Raw genomic sequence first — 15,836 nt, 5'->3', positions numbered from 1 at the left:
AAATTGATTTAAAGAATCGCATTTTGCACGTATTGTGGAAATTTGTCAGTGAAAGATTTTCGTAATATAATAGCTGTATGTGTCAAATTTTTGTGATTGTAACAGCTGCAGAGGCAACTGGACATTGTTTTAACCATGACAACAGGGACAGTGTCACCACAGCTGTGACTGTGAATTCTCCACAACAAGAAATATTCAATGTCATGCAAGCGCAAGAAAAGCATGATCGCAGATCTTTGTGATTATCAAAGATGAAACCCAACTAACAATCGATAGTAACAAAGGTAGGCACAACGTGGCCTAATTGCAAAGAAGCAGAGCATATAAGAAGTAGCTCTGATCAGTTTGTTTTTAAATTCCGAATCTCAGAAGAAAAATTTGTTACTACAACGAGCTTGTTACTGCAAGATAAATCAAAATCTTGTGCAGAGTACAAAAAATGGGTTCGTTCTGTAAGGTTTCTATATTACTCTTCGCGACAAAATTTTCCTGGAATTTGGCACTATTTTTTTGGAGTTCAGCTTCAGCAGTCTTCAAGAATGCTGTACCAGTTTTCAAGCAAATCAAGATTCATGACACAAGACGTTTTCTTTTGGGCATCAAAAGATAGGGAAGCAACGGATCGTTTTAATTTAAAAATAACCTCACGTTTTTTTGCTGCTAAAAATGAATGATTTTTCTGGCAAATTACGAGGCACTGCCACAACCGACGAAAATTGACCATTTGGTTCACATTACTCATTCTTTTTCCCAAAACGTTACATAATACATGTAAAAAATAGCTCTATAATAAGAGATATGGCGACAAAAAGATTTTTGCTCTAATTAATATTCTACAAGCCGAACAGTTTAAAAATGAAGCAATTTCCTTGGAGGTTTTTCAGTCTTGAGGTTCCATTGAGGTATTGCAAGGTTGCACGGATTAGCAAAAGTATGAAATAAGTTTTTGTCATTCCCTTTTTCAAAAAATCGTCTCAATTAAGAATTTTTAAGAAAATGTTGATATTGGAAACATTATTTGACTCTGCTTTAGAGGTACTGAGATATTTTGAATTTATCGAGAGCTGGTTAGTGATTTGCTGTGTTAAATCAAAACTCGAGATGATTCATATGACGCTATCACAATCGAATTTGAAATCGGTTTATCCCAAATAAATACATTTTTTTTCTTTCGGCTTAACTGTTGAAATTCAGCCGAATCTCCGCAAATTCGAGTCCCTCGCAAATGAAACTACCAGCACTGAAGATGGCGCACTATTGGATATTGAAGCCAATGGCCTCTGGGGCAAGATGTTCACAAAAACGTTTTTTGATCTAAAAGTTTTCAACCCTTTTGCCCAAAAGCTGCCCGAAAAAAATTGAAGACGCCACTAGTTACCATGAAAACATCAAAAATTTGATATACGAGCCTCAAATGATAAGTGTTGGGAACGGTACTTTCAGTCTGTTAATTTTTCTTGCACTTTATGCGCAGGACCTTCAGCGACCCGGGTGATAGAGCAAATTGCCATCAAACTGAACCTTAGGAACGATGACTCTTTCGCCAACATCACGTTTATCCGAACGAAAATCAGCTTTCCGGTACTCCGTACTCTGCCCCGCGCTTCCCTTTTGCTCCGACTACCGCAGCTGGGTGAGACTTCCATAGGGTCTGTTGTCGAAGAAGGGAGGCTTTTATGTTGACTATGATGCTCCTTTGTTTGATCTTCATATATTTTTGTTTTTGACTTGATAGTTATCTCATTTAAGTTGATTGCTGGTTTGTAACTTTTCCCCGTAACCCATCATCTCCAATCTTCTCTCTTTCCGTTTTACATTTGTTTCGGCTTAACTTGCTTTCTGAGCATATTTGTGCTAACGATTATATCTGATTTAAAAAGTAAAATTTTTTTTGCTTTCGATATGGAGCATTCACCTTTTTTAACGAGAGTCTACAGAATCGATTAATCGTGCCTAAAACCCAAAATTTTTTAAACACGGTATATCTTAAGCTCTAAGCTGAGCTGATATGATATGGAATATCTCAAAGAATTAAAAACTTGAATAACTTAAATTGAATATCGGATTTAAATTTACTGAAATGTGAATATTTTTACTAGAATTTGTGTGGCTCCTGAACTCGTACCTTTGTGTCAAGTACGTGTTAATTTGCTACATCATTGCGACCACGAACAAAGTTAAGGAATTGCTCTAGCCATGTCCTTAAATTTTTGAGTTCTGAGTGACCTTAATTGCTTTCTAATTGGCAACTTTACCAAGTTAAATTAATTAGCAGAAAGCTACTCCTCAAAATGTAATTGAAAGGTACGCAAAAAGATTCTCATTCTATCAGAGAAATTGAGACCGTGCAATTAATTCAGGACCCTTTAACTTAAAATTACTTCTTGTTTGGGAAAGGGCATTTGCTGTTTAAGATTTTCAAATGTTCATTTTTTGATTATGAAAAAGCCGAAGTCCCCAAAGCAAAAGAAAAAGAAACGGCAGAAACCCGAGCCACAGATTGTTGAAAAAATTTTCGAAACTGCAAAGACAGCACAGAAGAATGAAGATGGAAAGAGTCGACAGGAAAATAGAGTTTTAAAAAAAGTGCACTCGTCGAATCATAAGTTATCGCGCAAAATAGAGAAACAAGCCAAGAAACTGAAAAAGAAAAAGGAAAAGCAGAAAATAATTGAGGCCTCTGACGTGTCCTCTATATCAACTGAAAGCGAATTTTTCAACTCGGCTTCGGATTTCTTTTCTGATTGCGAAAACAATGATGTGGACAAGCACAAATCTGATTTTGAAAAGCTTCAGAAAATGAAAAAGTTTGTTAAAAATTGTTCTTCTAGCGAAGAAGAGAGAAATAGTAACGGTATGTTTGATACAGGGAAAGGAAAATATAGCAAAACTACGTATACAAGAGTATCAAGAACCTCTTTTGTCGATAGATACTTTCCGAAATCTTCTAACAGTGTAATGAGTGAACATTCAAAACATAGTAAAAAGAAGAATAAAGATCGTTCAGACAGCAAGAAGTCTAAACGCAAGCGAAACCGGTCACATTCTCGAAGCTTGAGCTTAGAAGAGTTGAGCGGTGATGATATTGTCGATAAATCCAAGACATCTGGTGACTATTTTTTTGGAAGAGGTGGCAAGTCTGAAATTAGGCGCGAAACAAGCCTGCAACGTAGAATTGAAAACAATCGGGAATCTTCACGACGACTGGCTAAAAATTCAGCTTCTTCGAATCAAGATTATCGAAAACTAGAGCACAACTCTAAACGTTATGGGACTAAAAGGCACTCCAGATCTCGTTCGCCTAGTAAGAAGCGGAAAAGAAAATCGAGTAGAAGGGACAGCTCTTCAGAAATATCACAGGCCGAGGAAAAATCGAAGAAAAAGATACAAGCTCGCGAGTTTCCCAGGACAAAGAAAAGGCGCAGAAAAGAAAGATCGTCAGATAACGAGTCTAAGTTCAAATCTACAACAATAAAGCTGGATGTTTCAGAAGATGTACGGGTTCCAACGGGTGAATCGGAAGTTACTAAATCAGTCAAGAATGAGGCTGAAATTGTTATTAAAACTGAAGATGAAGGCAGCGCCGATAACACGGAACTCGCGAGATCAGCTGACGATGAAATAGCTTTTGAGATGCCTGAAAATGAGAAGTCTAATGCAACCTGTACGGAAACGTCCTCCATTGAGGACGAGAAGCATGATATCGAGAAAATATTTATCAAACAGGAACCTGAAGTTTTGGGTGAAGAGAGTTCCCAAACTGCATTGCGGGAGAGATTAAAGACTTTACTGGAGAAGAAAGATTTCACACCTGTGCTTCCTGATGTGCCTTTGAGGAGCTTGAAAATCGAAGTCAATGCTGACAACTCGGCCGTTTTGAGCTCAGTTCCGGCTGATACTAAGTGTGAACGAAAATTATTGCCCATATCTGTGAAGTCTCAGCCAAAAATAGAGATAAAGAAGAATTTAGCGCTTTCAAAGTTCCTGGTTCATTGTCAGAAAGATGTGATTGGGCCTCGTAAGGCAAAATTTCCTGAAAAAGCTATCCAGAAAGAATCGAAAGACGACGTAGAGGCTTCGAGCTCTGAGGAGTCTGAGAATGAATCGAGCGTTTATCAGGGATGTGCTAATAAACCTACAGTTGAATTTGTTCCCGAAACTAATCATACTGCATCATTTGGTGTGTCACATATATTGAAGTCTATTCAAGCGTCTGATTTTAGTCCAAGTGAAACAACGAGATCAGAAAACACGGAAAGCAATGTGCTGCTATCGAACAATTCTGTCGACAAAAGTGTTACAGAGCACTGTGATGGAGGCTCAGATAAAGTTGTCGATATGGAATTTGACCTGGAGCAAAAACAAGTGAATTCCAACAATTCGTCCTTAAAATCAAATGGGGCTGGTGCTATTTTACAAGGTGCTTCTGAGGGTATAGAAAAAGTGGACGGAAACTCTCCGGTTTCTACTCCTAATTTCGAACAAGTAGATGAAACTGTTTGTGAACAAGTTGAAACTAATGATGAAAATTGCAGTACTGAAGAAAATCTTGATGATAGCGATGTGAAATATTTCTGCCCTCAGGCACAAGAGTTTTTAAAAGCTAACATATCAGAAGATGTTGTCCTTGAACTTGACCAGCTCTACGCTGACGGCCTTCTCTCGGAAAACATAGCTGATGACGTAATTAAAAGTCTCTCGGAAATAGGTGAAGAACTGGGATTGTTTGTCATTCAGCAGTTCAGAGAAAGCGACTTGTCTAAGATCAGAAGTCGGACTTTGTTCTTCAAAGGAAAAGTTCGATTAGCTGCAATGAAAGGAAAGGCCCTTCTCAAAGACGCAGCTGTCAAAAAGCCCCAATCGGCTGAGCAGATAGCCCTTGAGAAGTATCAAAAGCAGAAGGAAGCCAATGAGGCTGAAGAAATGCGCAAGGCAGAAAATTTGAATGAAGCGCGCAAAGCCGAAGAAGAAATTAAGGCTGTCGAAGTTGCTGACATTGAAAGTTTGAATCAAGACAACCCGTCTGAATCTCAACTGATGAAACCGCGCCATGTTGAGGAGCAAACGTATACGTCGAACAGTATCAGGGCAGCCAGCAGCTGTGAAGATTTTTCGCTAGACAGGAGCTCAGTGGACGCATCATTTTCTACACCAAGTGTAATCAAAATGACACAAGAAAAAATAACCAAAATTGACATATCATCTTACATCTCCAACGCCGAACCGAGACAGGAAGGATCGGCCGATTTTGACTACGCAGACGATAGGTTCGAGAGGTCAGCGGTCAATGTGAAATTAGAAATGAAAAAGGAAAAAGAAGAACCTAAGCCGCAAAAACCAGAGTTGAAACCTCTTGCCAGTCAACTTCCAGTTGTTCAAAAACCAGCGTTGCCCCAAGTAACTCAAAGTCAAGTCCCTTACAAGCCACCGATTCCTATCAAGCTGCGATCTAAACCAGAGCTTACTGCAAAGCGCGGAGGGAAACAAGCACAAAATGGCTCCGGCAATAACGATGCTAGCGTATTCAACAACGAAGTGGCAACGTTAAATCAGATCCTAGTATGTGGAGCTGGCCCTTCCAATTATGTTCCGCATCAGGAAGGTCAATATACCCCCACTAAAATGGAACCCAATTATGAGAAACTATCATATTTAGTCCAAATAACTAATTATAACTATGACGATTCAGATCCATGTAACCGGTGCTTCGGACCCCCTAATGACTATCATCTGGGAAAACCGGGTCCAGATTGTAAACTCTTTGTTGGTAAACTTCCATGCGACGTTTTTGAAGACGACCTCATACCTGTTTTCTTCGAAGCTGGGAATATTTATGAACTGAGAGTTTTGTTGGATCCAAATACAGGTCTGAACAAGGGATTCTGCTTTGTAACGATGTGTACTAAAATCGAAACTGAACGAGCTCTGAGGTTACTCCATGGACGGTTTATTAAACCGAGACACAAAATGATAGTTAAACGAGAAGTTGGATTTAATCAGCTGTTCGTTTGCAATTTACCAACTAATAAGACAGAGCGCGAAATTTTATCAGCGTTTTCTTCATCGCATTATGGGATAGTAGATTGCGATATGGTGTATAAGAAAAACGAAAAGGTTCAAGGAAATTCCGGCTTTTGTATTTTGACATTTGAGTCGTTCCAAAGTGCCAAAAAATGTCGAGACTTGATTCGTATCCAGCCCAAGGCTATCGAAGCGTGGAACGGTTACAAAGATTATTGTGTAGATTGGGCTATTCCCAACGACGTCCTTCATGATAAGAAACCCGAAGGATCGAGTACCATTGTGGTGAAGAATTTGAAACTGAACACTAGCGAAGCTGAACTGCTAGAGCATTTTCGTGGTTATGGCTCAGTTGAGAAGGTGAGAGTGAGGGAACATGTTGCTTTCATTGTGTACCAGAGCTGCAAGGAGGCACTGGATGCGAAACGGGCCTCGATCGAGGATGGCCTGACGGTGGAAATGGTGGATAATGATCCAGGTTTGTCAAGGTTTACAATGATGGCAACAGTTCAACTGTTAATTAACTTGGAATGAAAGTTGAAGCGATTTTTATAAACTTGTTTTTTATGAAAAATTTTTGCTTGACAGTTTTTGAGCTTTTCTTCTAGAAAATGCTGCAATCTCAATTGAGTTTCACGCGTGACTTCTTATTTTTTAAGTGATCTCGATTGCTCTCATTCTGAAATTAAGTCTTTTGTTAAAATAGAGGAAGTATAGTGAGCGAAGAAGAAGTAGCAAAGACGGTATAGCTTATTGTTTAAGGTATAAGACTGTCATTCGTGAAGTTTCGGGTGAGATTTCTTCTACGGTCAGTTTTTTGCACCCATAAATATTTTCTAAGCTACAACCCCTCTAATTTAAATGCCCCTTGCGTTGTTCGAGAAAAATTCATTGGCCGTTAGTCGGTTTGTTCTAATTTTTTTTAAGACTAAGGGTAAACTACGTCCGGTTTTAAAAGTAACAGAAAAACAAGTTCTTTAAAATTTTCACTGTTAAGCCTCACTTCAAGAAAGAAGATTCTGATTGTGATTATTTTTCAAACCATCGACCTAGCTCGAACCTAAGTTATCTGCCGAATTTATTGGAACGAGCGGCTTTTGTGCAGACGGGGCGTCACATTGTAAATAGTAGTCTGTTCAATTAATACCAAAGTGCCTTCGAGAAGTTCTTGACAGAAACAACCATTAAGTTAAATTGCCGAATGAGTTACTCCTCAAATTTAACCCGAAAAAGTGCGTTTTTCCTTGGCTTGCGTTTTTCTTGACTCTGCTAAAGTGCTTCAGTGTTGCTTCGACTGAAGTCCAATGAAAATAAAAACTTGTTGATTAATAGAAAGAGTTATGTATGTTGCGATATTGAACTTCCCAGCCACCCCAGGTTTTCAAATAACGATAATTTACTGGGCTTCAACTTAGATGTGAGTTTTTCTTATACAAAACAAATACGTTACGTTCTGTGGGTAGTAGTTGTTTTTATTTCCTGCGAAAATTTACTCCGTCAGAGATACAGTTGAGGAAAACTTGTTGATCGAGTTTTTGGGTGTTGATTCTCTGGTTCCAAGATTACAGGAACTTGATCTAAAACAGAAAGTACAACATATAATGAACTCAGCATGTCAAATATCTCCTGGTACACCTTGCTCAAACTACATTAAGCAGCTCCATTGGTTAACTGTTAAGCAGTCCTCTTCAATTAATTTTTTTTTATTTGGGCATTGGTAGGTTTACCTTTCATAGAACATCTTCGCGTGTCTTTGTGCATTAGTTTTTCGAAATGATGAGATACCTAGGTTTATACAATATAAAGGTTGCTCTGGTAAAACCACTTGAACGAAAATCATTCTATTTTCCAGTTCCTTATGAATAGAGTATGTTGATTTTCGAAATGCAACTAATACCTCATGATCTTGAGTACAAGAAAAAGAAAGCTTATTTGTTTAAACTGCAATTTTGAAAGCTGAAAGCACTTTTGATGCCTAAACCTATATCAAAAATAAATAATAATAATAATAACTATTCGAGCATAGCTTATTTAAGGTCCGCATAATGAATGCAAGAAACTTACTGAAATATCAAATGCAGCAGTGTTCAATCAAGCAACAACTGCGGGTTCATTTGAGGTTAGCTGCAATTTATGAAGTTTGACTGCCTTCTTGTTTGAGTCCTTTACTGTTGTACCTTTTGTGTTTTACATTTATATTTGAACATAAATCTTGACTGCCCGAGATTACTGGTGCTCTGTGCAAGGTGCGACGCGAATATATTTGTAAGGAATGCCATTTTATTGGTATTATCTTTTACGTTTTTATGTAAGTTTCCTCTTAGCAAGTTTTGATCAAGTTGACAAATTATTGCTACTCAGAGGACAGAAAACTTACGAAAATATTTAATGAGAGCATAGTTTATTCAAATCCGAGGTTTTTCAATATATTTGGCAGCTCTATCCTCTCATATTTATTTATTAATAGCCGCCCTCATCTTCTCAGCAGGCTGTTAAAGCATTCATATTACATTTCAAAGAATTTGAATTGTATTGGGGCGCTGTCTTAAAGATCTGTTCACACATTTTTATGATTTTTGAGGTCCAATTGGATTAGTGATTTTGGTCACGCCGAAACAGGAAGTGGAGCGAAAAAGCGAGTGGCTTTGCGGCGTGGAATTTTTTGCTTTAATTTTAAAGTAGAGTAAGAAAACGGTGTTTGATCAAAAATTCGCTTTCTCGCTACTGGTTTCTTCGATTTTTGGATTGGATTTTTTCTAAACTGTTTTTCCAATCCATTATTAGTCCGTTCTAGCTCTAGTTTTTCGTTTAGTCAATGAAAATTCTTTGAGTTGTTCGTCAGGACTTGTCCTGCTATGTTTTTTTAGTTCTTCGAATAATTTTTTTGCTCTACCTCCTTTTGCCGCTTTTTCATTTTGCTTGAAATCTTTTTGACTTCTCTTGAAATGAGCGAAGAACGAAACTCTGGCTATGAAGCCCAATTATAGATGCCCGCTACTTTGTTTTCAGAAGTGTTAGTTAACATCTCTAACATCATTGCTTTTTGGCATTCATACTAGCGCCTGTATACTCTCATTAATAAACAGGAGTTTGTCTTACTGATGAACAAAAATCATTTTTTCCATTGTTTTTTTTTGTTCCTTCAATCCCAATCGCTATTATGGGAATCAATGGCGGCCTTTTTCCGGCAGTCTGCCGGGTATGGGTATGTTCTTATATTTGGTCCTGTTAACTTCTTGATGTAATTATAAATATAGTTTTTAGTCCGGGTGTTTGCTCACCCATTACTTTGAAAAATGTGACCACAAAAAATCTTTTTTGGCTCTTCAAAAACTATTTCTAGAAGTTTGTGTTAATTTGTTTGATAGTTACTATAGGAAAATGCAGCTATTATTAGCCTTGGTACATTCCGATTTCATTGAAGCAGTAAATTGAGCGGAAAAACGAGCAGAGTTGTGGCATAAAGCTTGAAGATTCTTCTCAAGCACTGTGAGAACAGATTTTTTCATTTTTTCGACTTGCTTTTACTGCTTTTTAAACTTTCTTATTGGGGATGTTTTTTGAAGTGTTTTTCGGAGTTCGGAGGGCGTTTCTAGGGGTGTCAAATTTCAAATTTGTAACGGATCTTTGTCAGTTATCTCAATTTTTTGCTCTCAGCGAGTGAACTTGTACGACTCGAAGTGTTGGTGTTGTTGTCTTTTAAAATTAAAAATACTGTTGTATTTGATTTAAACAATAAAGCCGCACGTAAAAAGGAAGCCTTTTGGTCAACATGCTGAGAAAAAATGAAAGGACAATAAGTATTTTGAATATTTTCTCACAGCACGCGAGAAATTAGTATGAAAAATGTTTTTATGAACTTTTTGTTCATTTTTGGTAGTTGCGATGCACTGTTTGGGGTACGTTTTGTCCTGTTTAATAGCCGCCCTCATCTTCTCAGCGGGCTATTATAGCGCTCCTATTTTTTTTACTTCGTCGAATAAAAAAATGTTTCGCTTTACCTCATTTTGCCGCTTTTTCAACATTTTGCGTGATATCTTTTTGACTTCTCTAGGCTAGTTTCTCTCTTCTCTCATTCTGCTAAAAGGGATTTTGAACATCAGTTGCTCAGCAAAGCAATTCAAAATGAACAGAGTCAGTATAAAAAATTGAAGTCAGAAGTAGAAACGGGATAAACCCATAAAGCCCAATTTTAGATGCCCGCTATTTGAACGTCGTTCCAGTAAGTCTTAGTTACCATCTCTAATGCTTATTGGTATTGATAGTAGCCCCTGTAGCCTCTCTCTAAGAAACAGAAGAACGTTATGTGTTCAACTACGAAATGCCATCAAAATAAATCGGACTTAAAAAATGTTTTTGTACAAAAATCTTTTTTTTTCAATATCTTCTATTCTTTCAATCCCAATCATGCTTATTGGAATCAACGGCGGCTATTTTCCGGCAATCTGCCGGGTATGTTTTGAAAATTGTGTGTGGTCCAAATGGGTTTGAATGCTAGTCCAGAACAGTTTAACTCTTGTTTTTGTTTTTACTTTTTTGTTTTTTTTAAAAGAAAGTCACATTATTTTTGAGTGACTTTTTGAGTAACTTTTTCAAGCTTGAGTTCATCATTTTTGAGTGATTGCAATTACCCTCAAAGCCATTGTAGCTGAGTGGTTAAGATGGCGAACCATTCTGGAGGTCAGGTTTTACCGCCAGTGGGATCTTTTTTGCACCCTTAAAACATTCCTAAGCTACGCCTCCCATAGTTTAAATTGCCCCGCCTGTCGGTCGTGAGAAATTGATCCGACGTTAGTCGGTTTAGGTTTTTCTATTGAGCTTTAACTTTTCCAGACGAGGCAGATAAGCTGATGCGCAACAGACTGTTAGAGGCATCAACGGAACACCTCGATTTCACGCCCGGCATGGTTACCCAACGCAATACGCAACCTATGATGCAACGGATGCCTGTGTCTGGACTTGTGCCGGAACAAATGAATGTCCCACCCTTTCCTCGGCCGACAAGCCTTAATCGCCCGTTGCTTGCTACGCCTTCGGTTGCATCAGCTAATCAACTGCGGAGTGTAATTCCTCACAACGAGTTTGGACTTTTGCCCGGAACGGTAGCTCCCTCACAAATGTCCGGATCCATGAATGTAAACAGGCAACCGACTGGGAATGTGCAAATTTCTTCAGTTAGTACAGTTTTGCAAAAAATTTTTTGCGACCTTCAATAAGCTCAGGAAATACTTCGAGATTTGATGTTAGGTACTAAGCTTACAGAATTCTGTCAAAATTTTCTTATTTTGTACCATATTATTTGCAAGAATACCACTGGAATAATGTAACAGCTTATATTGGACAATTGTTGGGCTCCTCTAAAAGCAATATGGCTTGGTCTTTTGGTTAGTCGAATTCTGACACGGCCAATAAAAAGTTCAAATGTTTTCTGGGGAGTTGAGTTATCTAGTTGATCAATAATTTCTGCATTGATCAAGCGCATAAATTAATCGTGCATTGATCATGTATTTAGTTTCTGCGACCTGCTAACTTATCCAAACTTTTTTTGTGTAAAATTGTCTTAGTCGATAGCACGGGTCAAAGAATTCAATAAGTTGAATTTTAAATTAAATTTTGAACTGAAAATATACAAAAAATTAGCCTGTATTTATAGTAGTTATCTATGCGAAAATATGTTTTGTAGTTTTCGATTTGTAAATCTAAATTATTCAACCAGAATTGGCACTGGTGATTTTTGAGAAGTATTGGATACAAAAACAAATTTTTAAGAACTCAAGTTGAATAAATTTGAAACGAATATCAGCTTAAAATTGTTTTCAGAGCCAAAGTTACCAAATACCGAGTCAGCTTCAGCAAATGCAACAGAGAAATCAGTTCTCAACTGTTCCACAACAGCAATTAATGAGCACACCAGCATTGCTTCCGCGAAGTCTCAACTCTACCTTTCCTGCCAGAGTGCCAGCTATTAGACCCGACCTGTTACTTAGTCAACAAAACCCAATTGTTCAAATGAGAATAGCGCAACAGCAACAAGTTAGACATCCAACAGCTGCACAGATATTGCCACGTGGACTTCGAATGATTAACAGATTTTAGTAGCCCCGATTCTGTCAAAAATCATCAAATGCTCAGCTTAATAACATCCATCTCAATGCTGAAACTAAATTATTCCTGCCTTTTCCTCTGCTTTAGTTGAAAGCAATATTTGTTACCTGTTTCCTTCTCCCGCTGGTGCTTAACTGAAAATGATCTTGTGACTATATCGGCAGATTTTGACCTTCTTGAAGGGTAGTTGTTGACACGGTTTTACATTTAATAAGTAACATAGGGAATCTTTTCGACAGTTTCCTCCTCCAAAGTACCTAGTAGAGAGTTGACTCCCCTTCTAAACATATTCATTTTTATATTGCATTTTCAAGATTTGCACTTAAGGCTAGTGTTGGTCAGTTCTGATTGTTCAAAAAATTGCTAGCTTAAATTGTATTCAAGAATTGCCTCCCCTGTTGCTATAGTTCAACTTGTTTGAGAAGATCTCTTATAGGATTGTTAAAGCGGCTGATCTAATTGTATATGACCACCGCGAAAAGGAAACAGTTCATTTGTTAGAATTGACTCTACCAATTTTATGCTCTAGATATATCGAAATCTTAATCTATCTTAGATTTAAAAAAGGATACAAAACTCAAATCTTTTTGCCTATGAGATTTATTTGACTGACTTTGAGGTTAAATCATGCAATTTAATTGAGAACCCAAATTCGAAGTAACATCGAAAGCGAGCTGTTGGCCAATAACCTTTTTCGGTCCTGGTTTGACCTCAAACCACATTGTTTGCGAGAGAAGTTTACAGCCCTTTACTATAGAGGTCAAATGTGGTAGTGAACCTACGGACATTTGAAAGTGAACTATTTTCAACTACTAATAATAGAAGTATCTTAACATATTGTGACGGAAAAGCTTTGGGAGCCTCAATCTGAGGAAGGGTCAGCATTTTCGCTTCTTGGGAGGGTCAGCATTTCCAATCCAATCCGTCCTTTTAAAGTCCCGAAGCCTGAGTTATATAGTGAAATCGTTAATTAGTCTTTAATGTTTCTGTCTTTACAACTTCTTAATTAAGGGCTCATGCTCTACGCCCCCAGTTATAAATTGTGTCTTGGTACGTTGAAAATGACAGTGCTAATAAAGCACATGTATTTGCTGGTTTTCGAATAGTTTCCGTTTGCATCCACACGCCAAGCCCACGCGTAATAATATTGGTTAATGTAATGATTCTCTCTGTATTTGCACATAAATTTTTTTGTGGCAATACCTGGAGCGGCAAAGAAAAAAAATGAAACGGAAAAGATCAGAATCACACTAAAATACATGTTTGATTTCTCCAAATCGAAATTTTAGCAATTAGTGTAGTCGCATGTCTTTGGATGCTATTTTGTCACTTTAACCTTTTGACTTCTGATTTGAAATATTCTTAAAAAAGTCTGAAAGTGCTTTCCATCTGCGAACTATTATGTACGTAGTTGGTCATTAATTGGTTTCGAACGGTGATGGAAGCATTTGTTTAATTGCGGGTACCATTTTAATGCAATTTTACGCTGGACCTTTTAGGGAATCAAAGGTAATTGCTGGTTTTCTATCGGTTTTAAGTTGAGGTGAGGTGTCAGTGATGATGATTATGGTAATTATAATAACTTTCTAATTTGAATCGGTGAGGTGTCAGTGAAACATGACGTGAAAGTCAATGTCGAACGTGAAAACATGGGTATAGTTTAATCTGCTGAAAATAAATCGAGAAAAAAGGGGAGAAGAGCGAGAAACCAATTTTGACAATTCAATTGTCTTTTTAGGAATGAAAAGGGATTTAAATTTTTTGAAGTGTATTTAAAACAGTTGTAAAAGTTTATGACGCGCGTGAAAACTAAATGTTTATCTCAACCGGCTGAACGAATTGAAGAGTAGAGAGAGTGATTTCTGTTCGTATCGCGTTTTTGAGAGAGCGACAAAAGTAGGTGTGAAAAATTTTTGCTAAACGAGCGAAATATCTTGATCATGTGCGGCTTTTTCGTAGCACTTTTTTAGTTTTTACTATACTTTTTTTGGGTCAAGTGGTTTTTCTAAACCATATTAACAAGCTACCATATATTTGCGAGTATTTTTTTACCATCTCAATCTTATTTTTATTTATATGCAATCTTGATCTATTTTCGTGATTTCGTCGTTTCAGACGCATTACCGTTTTTTGTCCCCTTTTTCATGCTTTCAGCGTCTGGGATTACGTTTTTGGCTGAAATTAGCTTCTGCGTTTTGTTTTTGTGGCCTTTTGATTAAGGCAATATCCGTTTAATTTTGTTTTAAGAGACCGCGAAAAGGAAACAGTCATTTGTTAGAATTGACTCTACCAATTTTATGCTCTAGATATATCGAAATCTTAATCTATCTTAGATTTAAAAAAGGATACAAAACTCAAATCTTTTTGCCTATGAGATTTATTTGACTGACTTTGAGGTTAAATCATGCAATTTAATTGAGAACCCAAATTCGAAGTAACATCGAAAGCGAGCTGTTGGCCAATAACCTTTTTCGGTCCTGGTTTGACCTCAAACCACATTGTTTGCGAGAGAAGTTTACAGCCCTTTACTATAGAGGTCAAATGTTGTAGTGAACCTACGGACATTTGAAAGTGAACTATTTTCAACTACTAATAATAGAAGTATCTTAACATATTGTGACGGAAAAGCTTTGGGAGCCTCAATCTGAGGAAGGGTCTGCATTTTCGCTTCTTGGGAGGGTCAGCATTTCCAATCCAATCCGTCCTTTTAAAGTCCCGAAGCCTGAGTTATATAGTGAAATCGCTAATTAGTTTTTAATGTTTCTGTCTTTACAACTTCTTAATTAAGGGCTCATGCTCTACGCCCCCAGTTATAAATTGTGTCTTGGTACGTTGAAAATGACAGTGCTAATAAAGCACATGTATTTGCTGGTTTTCGAATAGTTTCCGTTTGTATCCACACGCCAAGACCACGCGTAATAATATTGGTTAATGTGATGATTCTCTCTGTATTTGCACATAATTTTTTTTGTGGCAATACCTGGGGCGGCAGAGAAAAAAAATGAAACGAAAAAGATCAGAATCACACTAAAATACATGTTTGATTTCTCCAAATCGAAATTTTAGCAATTAGTGTAGTCGCATGTCTTTGGCTGCTATTTTGTCACTTTAACCTTTTGACTTCTGATTTGAAACATTCTTAAAAAAGTCTGAAAGTGCTTTCCATCTGCGAACTATTATGTACGTAGTTGGTCATTAATTGGTTTCGAACGGTGATGGAAGCATTTGTTTAATTGCGCGTATCATTTTAATGCAATTTTACGCTGGACCTTTTAGCGAATCTAAGGTAATTGCTGGTTTTCTATCGGTTTTAAGTTGAGGTGAGGTGTCAGTGATGATGATTATGGTAATTTAATAACTTTCTAATTTGAATCGGTGAGGTGTCAGTGAAACATGACGTGAAAGTCAATGTCGAACGTGAAAACATGGGTATAGTTTCATCTGCTGAAAATAAATCGAGAAAAAAGGGGAGAAGAGCGAGAAACCAATTTTGACAATTCAATTGTCTTTTTAGGAATGAAAAGGGATTTAAATTTTTTGAAGTGTATTTAAAACAGTAGTAAAAGTTTGTGACGCGCGTGAAAACTAAATGTTTATCTGAACCGGCTGAACGAATTGAAGAGTAGAGAGAGTGATTTCTGTTCGTATCGCGTTTTTGAGAGGGCGACAAAAGTAGGTGTGAAAAATTTTTGCTTAACGAGCGAAATATC

At 37.3% G+C, this 15,836-nt stretch overlaps 2 protein-coding genes across 2 annotated transcripts in view; one reads left to right on the top strand and one right to left on the bottom strand.

The window, feature by feature from the left end:
* Nucleotides 1-12,342, bottom strand: part of LOC142356726 (S-formylglutathione hydrolase-like) — a 341,513-nt gene extending 329,171 nt beyond the window's left edge. The window contains exon 1 of the mRNA XM_075408538.1: nt 12,332-12,342. The gene's annotated coding sequence lies outside the window, so the exon portion shown is untranslated. The remainder of the gene's footprint in view (nt 1-12,331) is intronic.
* Nucleotides 2,384-12,305, top strand: LOC142356690 (uncharacterized). Its single transcript, XM_075408517.1, has 3 exons — nt 2,384-6,499; nt 10,855-11,195; nt 11,842-12,305. The coding sequence occupies exons 1-3, from the start codon at nt 2,440-2,442 to the stop codon at nt 12,115-12,117; spliced, it is 4,677 nt and encodes a 1,558-aa protein (XP_075264632.1). The 5' UTR covers nt 2,384-2,439; the 3' UTR covers nt 12,118-12,305.
* Nucleotides 12,343-15,836: the final 3,494 nt, after the last annotated feature.

Source organism: Convolutriloba macropyga, chromosome 2 (genome assembly GCF_964194025.1).
Source record: "Convolutriloba macropyga chromosome 2, txConMacr16.3, whole genome shotgun sequence".
In the NCBI taxonomy this organism is placed as follows: Eukaryota; Metazoa; Xenacoelomorpha; order Acoela; family Convolutidae; genus Convolutriloba; species Convolutriloba macropyga.
Note: the sequence above shows the minus strand (reverse complement) of the source record. Positions and strands in the feature narration are given on the sequence as shown.

Excerpts from the sequence above, each read along its gene's own strand:
- LOC142356690 (XM_075408517.1), top strand. The coding sequence starts at position 2,440 with ATGAAAAAGCCGAAGTCCCCAAAGCAAAAGAAAAAGAAACGGCAGAAA. Across the intron at positions 6,500-10,854 it reads AATGGTGGATAATGATCCAG|ACGAGGCAGATAAGCTGATG; the intron begins GTTTGTCAAGGT and ends TAACTTTTCCAG. Across the intron at positions 11,196-11,841 it reads GGAATGTGCAAATTTCTTCA|AGCCAAAGTTACCAAATACC; the intron begins GTTAGTACAGTT and ends AATTGTTTTCAG.